At 33.3% G+C, this 12,604-nt stretch overlaps 1 protein-coding gene across 1 annotated transcript in view; it reads left to right on the top strand.

The window, feature by feature from the left end:
• The window catches only part of ODF2L (outer dense fiber of sperm tails 2-like), a 54,869-nt gene that overhangs the window by 10,760 nt on the left and 31,505 nt on the right, over positions 1-12,604 (top strand). The window contains exons 2-7 of the mRNA XM_011982145.1: positions 2,531-2,702; positions 4,029-4,161; positions 4,803-4,928; positions 6,412-6,474; positions 6,603-6,674; positions 7,266-7,382. Coding sequence (XP_011837535.1) covers positions 2,590-2,702; positions 4,029-4,161; positions 4,803-4,928; positions 6,412-6,474; positions 6,603-6,674; positions 7,266-7,382 — 624 coding nt within the window. The 5' untranslated portion in view covers positions 2,531-2,589. The remainder of the gene's footprint in view (positions 1-2,530; positions 2,703-4,028; positions 4,162-4,802; positions 4,929-6,411; positions 6,475-6,602; positions 6,675-7,265; positions 7,383-12,604) is intronic.

Raw genomic sequence — 12,604 nt, forward strand, 5'->3', positions numbered from 1 at the left:
AAGGACAAGGTTGGGGGTAGGGTCACAGATTAACAGCATCTCAAATACAGAACAAAATGGAGTCTCTTATGTCTACTTCTTTCTATATAGACACAGTAACAGGCTGATCTCTCTTCCTTTTCCCCACAGTTTTGTTCTTGTTTCTCTAGTTTCTTGAGATGTGACCTTACATTTTCTGTTTGTGTTCCTTCAGACTTTTTGATGTAGGCGTTTAAGGCTATGAACCTTTCTCTTAGCACCACCTTTGCTGTATCCCAGAGGTTTTGATAGATTGTGTCACTCTTATCGTTCAGTTTGAAGAATTTTTAAGTTATCTTTAAAAGGATTTGATCATTAAACATGTATACAGAAGATGTGTCTTTGTTTTACCCACCACTGACAAGTTGTACAAAAGTACAATACATTTGTCAGTTAACAGTATATTCTACATTACTAAAAACATCTTATTGTGAAATGTCTGCTTTTCTATGCAAGAATACATTTGATCCAATAAAACGATAGCATTTCTTATAAAGTTGGACTTTTTATGCTAAAGAAAATTATTACATTTTTGTTCAACATATTTATTGTTATACAGTTATCACAACACAAAAGCAGTGGAGTGCCTTGGAATCTGAACAGTATTTATCCTGGAGAAGATGATTGTTGACAATTTTCATGGAAATACCTGAGACAAATAGTTCTCTTCCTTGTGTGTTGAGAAATCAGTAATGTAGATTCCATTTTAGAATGTTAGGTAGAAAGTCATTCTGAATTCCTGTTTTTACAGTGTATTGATTTTATTATTTATTTGTTTACCCTTTAAGATAAGTGGCAGTTACCAATTATAGGTGATGAAGCAGAAAAATTTTATGACTTTATTTTATGATAAAACTTTTAGAAAAGTTGTGTATAAAATACTGATACCAAACTAGTCTTATCTTGTAAAATATTTTTTACAAATTGAAAATTTCTGTCTTCTTACATTGTTTTTTAAACCTTTATTGCAAATATAGGAACCATTTTTCTTTTAATGATCCCTGAAAAGACAAATCAAGGGGTGAATTTAAAAAAAGGTAAACAGTTTTAGTCATTATATTTTTTAAGAGCTCTAAGCGTTATGTGTTTTCCTTCAATTTTTGCTTAGCTTTTACGAGGCTTGTAGGTGCTGAGGATTGAAATATAAAAAAGACATTCTTTCTTGAGATTCCAGTCCACAGAGAGACAAATATGACGAATATTTAAACAAGTGAAGGGTTGGTACCAGTTGCTTTCTGTATGGGATAGCTATTGCAACTGAACGAATTAGTAGATGATGGTTCTCTTGATTGCAGTGACTTATCCCGAGCATATTCCTAACTTTTAGGTTTGGTTTTTTATTTGATTTTGTATACTTGTAATTCTTCTAGTCTATAGATAGCTCAAAATATTGTTATACCCTTGTAATAGATGTTGCATATTTGCAGCATTCAAGGGAATCATCCTAGACTAAGTTGGTTACTTAGTTCCTTTTGGACTTCACTTTCTGGTATTTAAAAAATATGACCATACTTCATTGACCTGTTTCCTAAATATTTGTCTCTATAGTATATAGGACATTCAGATAAAATAAGTACATTTTATGAACACTTTGGAAGGTTTCTGAATGGCTAATATAAATAATCTTCAACCTGTAATATCACTTCTACTCCTAAGTGTTAAAAATTCTTGAATATAATATGTTTTGTAATATAGACATACAAAACTAAATTACAAGAGGTAAATATCTGAAAAAAATGTAGAAAACCTTGAATATAACCTTTGATTTTGTGTAAACATAAAATGAAGTCAGGGAACACATTACCATGTACTGTTAGAGTTGGGAAAACAGAGCCTTAATGGTTGCCAAAGCTCTAACTCATTACTTCAATTGGAGTAGTTTTGAAGAAATTCATAAATATTCACATTTTTAAAGTGACATCTACAGGTGTGAGTAAAAACAATTACATTAGTAAAATTTGGAAGTAATGTCTGTCTGTTCTTTTCATTATCACCAATATTCTAGATTGAGTTGGGAATAGAAGTAAGTGAATTTACTTTTGAAAAGTCTGCTTGCAATTGAATATCCTATCCTTTGTAGCTATTGTTGCCAAGTCTTTGAAAAGTTAGATTTCTACAGATTTAGGCATAAATAACATACATTTCTTATGGCATGGGCCTAATAAGACAAACTATAAGTAACTCATGGTTTTTATATTTTATAGTCCTGCTGGGTTCAAATATTGTAATACTTCAAGAAATAGACTAATAAAGATTTTGACACTGTTGTGATTATTTAGGAATTATCAGGCTTTTTGGAAACAGTGTAGGGAAATTGACTATTGTTGAGTGGTTGTGCTATGCAATTTTGATACAATTTTGAATTAGTATCACAATGAGTAGCAGTTATACTTTTTATTTTGTCTTTGAAATGTTATTCTTTTACACATCCTTATAACCTTTATTTTTTATGAGAGAGTAATGACAAAAAAATCTCTATTGAGATAAATTTAATAACTAAAATATTTCCTAGGTTTCAGCTTATGTGGAGAAGTTGCTGTGAAGCCACCTGTAAATCCATTTACTGAATTTATGGAGACGGCTATAAATGATGGAAGTCATTCAGAAGAACTCTTTTCCCATCTTAAAACTATATCAGAGAAAGAAGATTTACCACGGTGTACCAGTGAAAGTCATCTCAGCTGGTATTCTCATCAGTATCAGGGGAAATCTAAATTTCCGATTTCAGAATTTCCTGTTTTGTCCATAATATAAATTATTTGAATCAAATACAGCATTCTTTTAAGAGTATCTTTTTCAAATCTAGTATTTATTTATTAAAATATATTTAATCTGATTACAAAGGTACTCATCTAGCAGAATTCAGCTAGTTTTTTTGAATCTGAATGAAAGCAATTAAAAATGAAAACCTGGCTGGGCACAATGGCTCATACCTATAATCTCAGTACTTTGGGAGGATGAGGCAGGTGGATCACTTGAGGTCAGGAGTTCAACATCAGCCTGGCCAACATGGTGAAACCCCATCTCTAGTGAAAAAATGCAAAAATTAGCCAGATGTGGTAGCGTGTGCCTGTTGTTCCAGCTACTTGGAAGGCTGCGGTAGAAGAATCACTTGAACCCAGGAGGTGGAGGTTGCGGTTGCGGTGAGCCGAGATAGCACCACTACACTCCTGGGTGATAGAGCCTGGGTGACAGAGCGAGACTCCATCTCAAAAAAGAAAAAGAAAAAAAAATGAAAACCTCATCTGTTAAGAATTTGTAAAATAAAGCTATTTAAGATAAATGAAAATGTAATAATATGTGATATCAGAAATGTAGTTAATGCATGTGAAATCACTGTCATTTCGTATATTACTATATAGCAAATACTTGTCATACTTCTTTAGAGTGGGGAATACACTTGTTATTTACATGAAATATTGCCCCCTGCCAAGTGGCAATCTTAGTATACCATTACTGTCAGTATGGATAGCTTAGTCCAGCTTCTGGTTTAACTTGTTATAAATGAAAATAATATTTTATCATCTATAATCATACTTGACTTTCTGCCTATAATTTTTAATAAGGGACAGGTGTCATTTATAGATAGAATGTTCTTAGGCTCCTTACTTTAAGCCAGTTGTACTTAACACGTATTTTTGACATAGCCTCTAGGATGCTGTCAGTTGTCAATGAGCCTTTATGTTTTACAAAGAAAGAGAAAAGCTGCCAATTAAAGAGTTTCCGTATCACTTGAAATTTTATTTATAAATATTGAAAATGCTCCTTCAAACTTAACTATACATGTGTCTTTAACCCAAATAACTTTTGTGATTACATACAAGTAAAATATAAGTAAAATAAGGTATTCTTAAAATTTGCTTACACTCAAAGTCCAAGTTTCGAGCTGCTTTTGGACTAAAAGTTGTCCTTGCTAATAAGAGTACTGTATACGTGATACGGCATTTCTGAGGAGCATCTTTAAATGAAGTTGGATTTAACTTAAATTTTGTATGTGCATTTGTAATTAGCCTGAAGCAGGACATCCTAAATGAAAAGACTGAATTGGAAGCGACACTTAAGGAAGCGGAGTTGGTAACTTGTTCTATAGAATTACTTTTGCCTCTATTTAAGGACACCATTGAAAAGATTAATTTTGAAAATGTGAGTGACTTATGAATATATAATAAAATGAAAAGCTAGTATATTACTCAGAATGCATTAACTGAGGTCTCATATTTTATGTAGGTATGCTCACATATGAGTATTTAATACCAAAAATGAGGGTTTATCAGAATTCTTTATTCCCGTGTCATTAACTACAATTCTTTTCCTGAAAGATAATCTCAGGCATACACCTGATAAGAGGCTAAGCTAGAAACAATATATTTTGGGTGCTTGAATTAACCGGAGTTGAACTAGAAAATCAGCTTTTCTGAAGAGCGAATTTAAAACTAAAATCTTCTGAGAGGTGAAATGTATCAGTATTTGATAGTATTATTTGGAATAGAGAACTGTTTTTAAGTTCCAGCATATTAAAGTTTAAATTAGGGACAAACAATAGATTATCTTCTATAACTTTTATTTAAAAGCCTAAAATGCTTTTAGAATATAAGCTCTTATTTTGATTTCATTTTATTTTAATGTACTGTATAACAGATCCAATTTACAAATTTTGTAACATTATTACTATGCACAAAAGAATGATTTTGTTAGGAAAAAATATGTTTGATAGTATCATATTTTAGAGGGTTTTACTTAATGCTGTGTCTTAAAATGTGTATGTGGTTCTTGTAATTTGTCAGGCGAATCTTTCAGCATCGAATTTGAAGATTTCCGAACAGAAGGAAATATTAACAAAAGAATTAGACACTTTCAAAAGTGTAAAACTAGCTTTAGAACATCTTCTTAGAGAGCGAGACTACAAACAAGTAAGGCATTAACACTAAGCACTCATTTTAATAGTGATATTTGTCACTTGAAGGATACATTATTTTTAAACTGTAGAAATTATTGGTATATTTGAAATGGAAATAATTCTTTGAATTTTGTCAGTCATGAATCCCTACCTTTAATGTTTCATAAGTAGTTCTATATGAAAACCACATTTTTATAGAAAATATATTTTTATTTTTCATCTCAAAAACTTTACTTGTTATACTTAATTTAGCTGATTCTAATAAAATATACACTTTTTGAGTTTAAACTCTTTGTACATTATATTTATATATATGTAACATATCTATATATTCTTCATCTGGTAAAAGCTTTATTGAAATAGAATTCACATACCATACAGTTCTCCCATTTAAATTATAAAATTCAGTGGTTTTCATTGTATTCACAGAGTTGTGCAGCCGTCACCACAGTCAATTTTAAAGCATTTTTATCACTCCAAAAAGAAAGCTTATACCCTTTAAATCACCTAAATTATTCTTCTGACTCCCTTTTGACTTTTTCCTATGATAATTTTTTTCAGAATTGTAAAAACTAATATTAGGTAATAGTTTTTGTAATTAAAAACTTAACATGCTTATAGAAAATTTTGATAAGCAGAGAAATATTCTCTTGATCTCAGCACTTAGTGAAACATCACGATTAAGGACTGTTAATTTTATGTTGTGTATGTTTTGCAGTCTTTTGTTTCTTTACTGTATATATGTTATGTGTGCATATATACGTGGTGTTTTAGAAAAATGGAGTAAAACTACTCTCTTTGTTTTGTAACTTGACTTTTATACTTAACACTGTATTGTCAATATTTTCTCATGTATTGAATATTTTTTGAATAGAAAGGAATCTTAACTCGAGTTCTTTGGACCCTTATTGATCCAAGGATGGCCTTTATGAAATCCATAAGCCCTCTGAAATTCCGTGTATAATTTTGTATTATATGTACATACATATATAGTTTTGGGTGAAAAGAATTGATTAACTTTTTCACATTCTAAAGCAGAAGTATGACTTTCAAAAATGAATAAATAGTCTTCTGTGGTCTCATTTAAAATGGCTACATAGAATTCTGTTACTGATTCGCTGTAATTCTTTAAGAGATTTCTTATCGCTAGAATTTAGATTGTTGATAATTTTTGCCTCTTTGTAAACAGCACTGTGTTGCATTCTATACTCTATACAAACTTCTTTTGTATAGAGGATTTTTGTGATGTTAGTGTCATTGACCTATACCTTCTGAAGCATTCTTTTGAGATCAATTTAGTAAATTAACTAATTTCATAAATTGCAGACCAAAAATAATTTGGAATACTTGAGCAAAAATCTTTTCAATGGTTAACTCTTTTAAAAATCTGAATTAAAAGTCATATTAATTTATTGAGTAATGCTTATTCCACTTCCTACTTTTTTATATAGAGAAATATAATTTGTGATCACTAATTTATAACGTTCTTTTCTCAGACAGGAGACAATTTACCCAGCATGTTGCTAGAAAATTTAACTGATAATAAAAGTGAAAATACTGTAAGTCCACACTTAACTTTTTGTCCGTTCTTTCTGTAATTGTTATTTGCATGCTGCTTGGTTTTATAAAATTAGCCAATATTATCCAAGTTGTGAAATGTCTAATTCTTATTTTATATTTGCTCAAGAATCTTAAGAAGAAGGTATTTGAAAAGGAGGCCCATATCCAAGAACTTTCTTGTTTGTTTCAGACTGAAAAGGTAAGCAAAATTTGAGCTTTTGAGCTTAATTCATTTTATTAATATTGACTTCTTTTTTTTTTTTTTTTTCCCCATCCTGGCCTCAACTCCTCAGAAATAAACACAGAAAAGTGTTTTGAAATTCTAGATTATTTGGATATTTTACAGCTTTTACCTATCAAATATAACATCTTAATTTTATTAAGCTTTTTTTAGAGTTTTATGGTGTTTTGTCAGGATATTTGGCATAAATCACTTCATAGAGGAACTGTTTTAAATTTGTATTGTATTTCAGTTGGGTGACAAATTAAGGAATGTTAGTGTTTGTAGGAACATTTTAGGTATACCCATACCTTTATAAAGATAGATGGGAATTTTAAAAAAGAGATGATTATCAGGAACCATTAAATAAAAAAGGCTGGGGGAAAGAATTTAGCCCTGGTTGGGCATGAAATACATTTGTAATAGGGGCGGCAGTTTATGTAAAGTAATGCTTTGCTTTTTATCAGCTGTTTAGATTGTTTTTTAAATCAGGGTAAAATTAGAGGTGCTGGGCTGGGGATACAGCAAATAATATGGTTGTTTTTGGTTTTCTCTTTCTCTTTGTTACAGGCAAATACTTTGAAAGCAAACCGGTTTTCTCAATCAGTAAAAGTAGTACATGAACGACTACAGATCCAAATTCATAAAAAGGAAACCGAGAACAATAAGTTGAAAGAATACGTAAAGGTTATATATAAATATATATCCATTTTAATAGCTTAAGTGATAAAATTAATGAAACACTATAAAGCCATTCCTTAGTTCTAGAATTTGATGGTTTTAAAATACACAGTTGTTGACATGGGAAATACATATTTAAGGTAAATCTTAGTATTTGTGGCCTAACTAAAGGTTTGGGTCCAAATTTCAATATAAAAATGCTGTCTCTGTTTAATACCAATCTAGGAAGGATTTATGGGATTGAATTACTTTAAAAATCATTTCCACTTCATAATTAATTTATATTTACTGTGGAAAATTTATAGAAAATAAATTTAAATACACCAAAATCATTGTTAACATTTTGGTGTACATTATTTCAGTCTTTTTTCTCTGACTGTACATACATACATATATACTTTCACATGTTTAACAGTCAATACAAGGTTTATTTTTTGTTACTAATCATAATAATTTTAAAATCAGCCCAACTTTGATGTTCACAAAATTAAGTAATTCCCTTATTAAACAACTTTTGATTTAATTATTCTTTTGGAGTCAAAGTCACTTTGAGATGAGAATTTGAGGTGGCATGTCATACAATATAAGGTAACTTTTTTTTTTATTTCCGCCAAAGGCAAAGAAGCAATATTCCCACCTTGAGAGGTTACAGAGACTCCAACTCCATTGAGTGTGAGGACTTCTAAATTAGATTTCTGTTTGGTTTTGCAGTCCTGAATCATAACAGATGTCTGCAGCCTGTAGCATGTTTCAAAACTGTACTCGAGTTTGTGTGTGTGTGTCTGTTTCTTCCTTTAAAGGGACATTAAGTAGATTTATGGGGCATGTAAATTTTGTATGCTAGGGCACTGCAGATGAACTGGACTTGGTATTGCAGTGGTCTGTCATAGTAAATACAGGAGAGCACATGTGATTGAATACATCTGATGTGTGATTGAACATATTAGGTAATCATCTTTCCCAATTTATCTGAAAGCATAGTGTTTATTTTTTATAACCATGATAATTTGGAGAAAGAACATAAGGCTAAAATCCTAAAATTTTGCTTTGAAATTCTACTAATAATTTGAATTCAAATTCTTTTACCAAAATGCTACTGTTAAGAAATGATTAAAAGAAACTGAGTTTATGGATTTTTCTACATTTTCTCTCACAGACTTTTGGATTTAAGGCATTAAGTAATTAAGGGGTTCAGAATTTAGTTCTTTTTGACTTAGGTTTGACAGTGTTTTGTTTTTAAGAGTATGAATCCAATGAACTCAATTTGGCAACATCAATCTCAACTGTTTAGTGTTGAGTAATTTGTTGTATTGGGTCTTTTAAAAATTTACATTGTAAATCTCTGGGAACTATCCCACAGATGCCTTGCACCAGTTTTTCTTTCTAGATCTTTGTGATGTAACAATTAGAGTTAGAACATTTTCATATTTTCAGAAGAGATTGAGAATAATTGTCTGTATAAAATGTGACATGTATACGGACACTCCTTTGGAGATAGAAGACAGATAATCAACTTTATGTGTTCATTCATTTGGCAAATGACTTGAGAGGTTATTTGGAAATTATAAAAATAATTTGTCATTTCAGTATACTCCTTGATAGTGCCTAAGTGTGGGATTTAATAAATCTGGTGAGAACATCGTGTTTGGAACCGTGTTCAAAAAGAACATTTACTTTCTATGTTTAAAAGTCTTTTAACCTAAGACAGCAACTATTCATGGTGTGATGATGACACCGTGTGGACTTCTAGAGGAATGACAGCAGTGTTTCCTGTGGGATGTTCCTTTGTCTTATGTCGACTTATTGTACTGCTGTTTTTCCCCAACTAGTTATGTTTTATGGGATTTTGTTTTTTTAGAAACAATTTAAGAATGTATTGCTCCTTCTCTTAGTTTACTTAGTCACTCTTCAAAGAAATCAAATCTAAATCTTAATATATACTTCTTAATCTCAATTTTAGTGGCAGTTAAGAAACTTAGATTTTGCTGATTGTAGAGTTAAGTTGAAAAGTCCTAGGTTTAGCTTTTACTGTGACTCCTTTGCAATTTTTAAAAATTAAAATGGCTGTCTAAGGAATGGGAGACCAAAACTTAAATTCTGTAATAATTTCACATTTCAATATTACACAGGTTTCAAAAATGTAAAAACATTGAAATCATAAGTCTTTAAATTAATAGATACTTAATACTCAAATACTTTAAATACAAAGTCTTAAAATAATTTGAAATAAAAACATTTGAGTCATCACCTTAAATCACATCCCTCATCTACCCAGCCTAATATTTTGTCTCTCATGTCACCAAGAGATATGCCAAAGAGATAGTCATGCCAATTAGTTACAGTCACATTCAATGATAGAAACGTGTCCTCAATAATACTAATCTTATGACTGTTATAGTCATTAATTTGTCTAAACCTGTGTTTGGTCTTGGAATAATGACTTCCATAAATTTACTTTATTGGATAAAGTAGTATTTTATCATCTTTAATGTAACTCTAGTGTCAGGACATGCCCCCTAATTCTAGTAAATTAAAATTTAGTAAATAAATCTATTTATCTCATCTATAGCCTTCTTAAAGATTATAATCATATCTTTAAGATTTTAGCTTTCAAAATGAATAGTCCTAATATATTTGGGGAGCTACCAATTCCTTTGAATATTGGTACATATTTAGATTGTTTCTAGCTCAATTGTGTTTTTTTAAACTAGTTTTTAAAACTAGTAAGATGTGTAATATTCTAGATGTGAACTAAAAAAGCTGAGTTAATCACAGAAGTTTTAAGGAAGTTAGTGTTTGTACCATAATCACTAATACTAGTATCTTTAATAATGGTAGCATTAGTTTGATATAGGATTATATGTTTTAAATTTGCATCCTTTAACAGGTTATAGAGAAGCATTGGTGAAGTCACCTTTCTTCACTATTTTGCTTTTTTAATTAATCTTATTAATCATTTTGATAAAACCTATATAGAGAATTATTGTATTAGGCCATTTTAACATTGTTATGAAGAAATACATGAGACTGCATAGTTTATAAAGAAGAGAAGTTTAATTGGCCCACAGTTCCACAGGCTGTACAGGAAGCATGATTCTGGCATCTGCTCAGCTTCTGGGGAGGCCTCAGGAAACTTTGCAGTCATGGTGGAAGACAAGCGGGGAGTGAGGCATCTCACATGGTGGGAGCAGAAGCAAGAGAGAGAGCAAGTAGGGAGGTACTGCACACTTTTAAACAACCCGATTTCGCGAGAACTCACTATCAGGAGAACAGCACCAAGAGGATGCTGTAAACCATTCATAAGAAACAACCCCTGTAATCCAACCACCTCCCACCAGGCCCCAGCGCCAACACTGGGGGTTACAGTTTGACATGAAATTTGGGTAGGGACACAGATCCAAACCGATATAGTTTGGCTGTGTCCCCACCGAAATCTCATATTGAATTGTAATCTTAAGAATCCCCATGTGTTTAGGGACAGACCTGATCGGAGGTGATTGGATCATGGGGGTGGTTTCCCCCATCCTGTTCTCATGATAGTGAGTGAGATCTGATGGTTTTATAAGAGGCTCTTCCCCCTTGGCTCTTCACTCTTTTCTCTCCTGCTGCCATGTGAAGAAGGTCCCTGCTTCCCCCTCGCCTTCTGCCATGATTGAAGTTTCCTGAGGCCTCCCTAGCCATGTGGAACTGTGAGTCAATTAAAACTTGGCCCTTTGTAAATCACCCAGTCTCAAGTATTTCTTTATAGCAGCATGAGAATGGACTAATACAGTTAATTGGTACTGCAGAGAGTGGGTATTGCTATAAAGATACCCACAAATGTGGAAGTGACTTTGGAACTAAGTAATTGGCAGAGGTTGGAACAGTTTGGATGGCTCAGAAGAAGACAGGAAGATGTGGGAAAGCTTGGAACTTCCTAGAGGCTTGTTGAATGGTGTTGAGCAAAATGCTGATAGTGATATGAACGATGAAGTCCTGGCTGAGGTGGTCTCAGATACAGATGAGGAACTTGTTGGGAACTGGAATAAAGGTGACTCTTGCTATGCTTGAGCAAAGAGACTGACGGTATTTTACCCCTGCCCTAGAGATCTGTGGAACTTTGAATTTGAAAGAGATGATTTAGGGTATCTGGTAGAAGAAATTTCTAAGCAGAAAAACATTCAAGATATGACCTGGTTGATTCTGAAAGCTTTCAGTTTTATGCATTCACAAAGTGATGATTTGAAATTGGAACATATGTTTAAAAGGGAAACAGAGCGTAAAAGTTTGGAAAATTTGCAGCCTGACCCTGCGATAGAAAAGAAACACCCATTTTCTGGGGAGAAATTCAAGTGGTCTGCAGAAATTTGCATAAATAATGAGAAGTCAAATGTTAATCAATGGGGAAAATGTCTCTGGGGCATGTCAGAGGTCTTCATGGCAGCCCCTTCCATCACAGACCCAGAGGTCTAGGAGGAAAAAGTGGTTTTGTGGGCTGGGCCTAGGGCCTTGCTGCTTTGTACTGTCTTGGGACTTGGTGCCCTGTGTTCTAGTTGTGGTTAAAAGGAGCCAATGTATAGCTCAGGCCATTTTTTCAGAGGGTGGATGCCCCAAGCCTTGACGACTTCCACATGGTGGTGGACTTGCAGGTGCACAGAAGTCAAGAATTGAGGCTTGGGAACCTCAGCCTAGATTTCATGGGATGTGTGGAAGCACCTGGATGTCCAGGCAGAAGTTTGCTGCAGGGGTAGACCCCTCATGGAGAACCTCTGCTGGGGCAGTGTGGAAGAGAAATGTGGGGTTGGAGCCCCCACATAGAGTCCCCATTGGAGCACTGCCTAGTGGAGCTATGAGAAGAGGGCCACAGTCCTCCAGACCCCAGAATGGTAGATCCACTGACAGCTTGCACCATGTGCCTGGAAGAGCTCCGGATACTCAATGCCAGCCTGGGAAAACAGCTAGGAAGGGGGCTGTACCCTGCAGGCCACAGGGCTGGAGCTGCCAAAGACCGTGGGAGCCCACTCCTTGCATCAGCATGATGTGAAACATGGAGTCAAGGGAGATTATTTAGGAGCTTTAAGATTTAATGACTGCCCTGTTGGATTTTGGACTTGCATGGGTCCTGTAGCCCGCCCTTTTTTGGTCAATTTCTTCCATTTGGAATGGTAACATTTACCCAATACCTGTGCCCCCATTGTTTCTTGGAAGTAATTAACTTGCTTTTTATTTTACAGACTCCTAGGCAGAAG

This window comes from Mandrillus leucophaeus, unplaced genomic scaffold (genome assembly GCF_000951045.1).
Source record: "Mandrillus leucophaeus isolate KB7577 unplaced genomic scaffold, Mleu.le_1.0 Scaffold235, whole genome shotgun sequence".
Taxonomy (NCBI): domain Eukaryota; kingdom Metazoa; phylum Chordata; class Mammalia; order Primates; family Cercopithecidae; genus Mandrillus; species Mandrillus leucophaeus.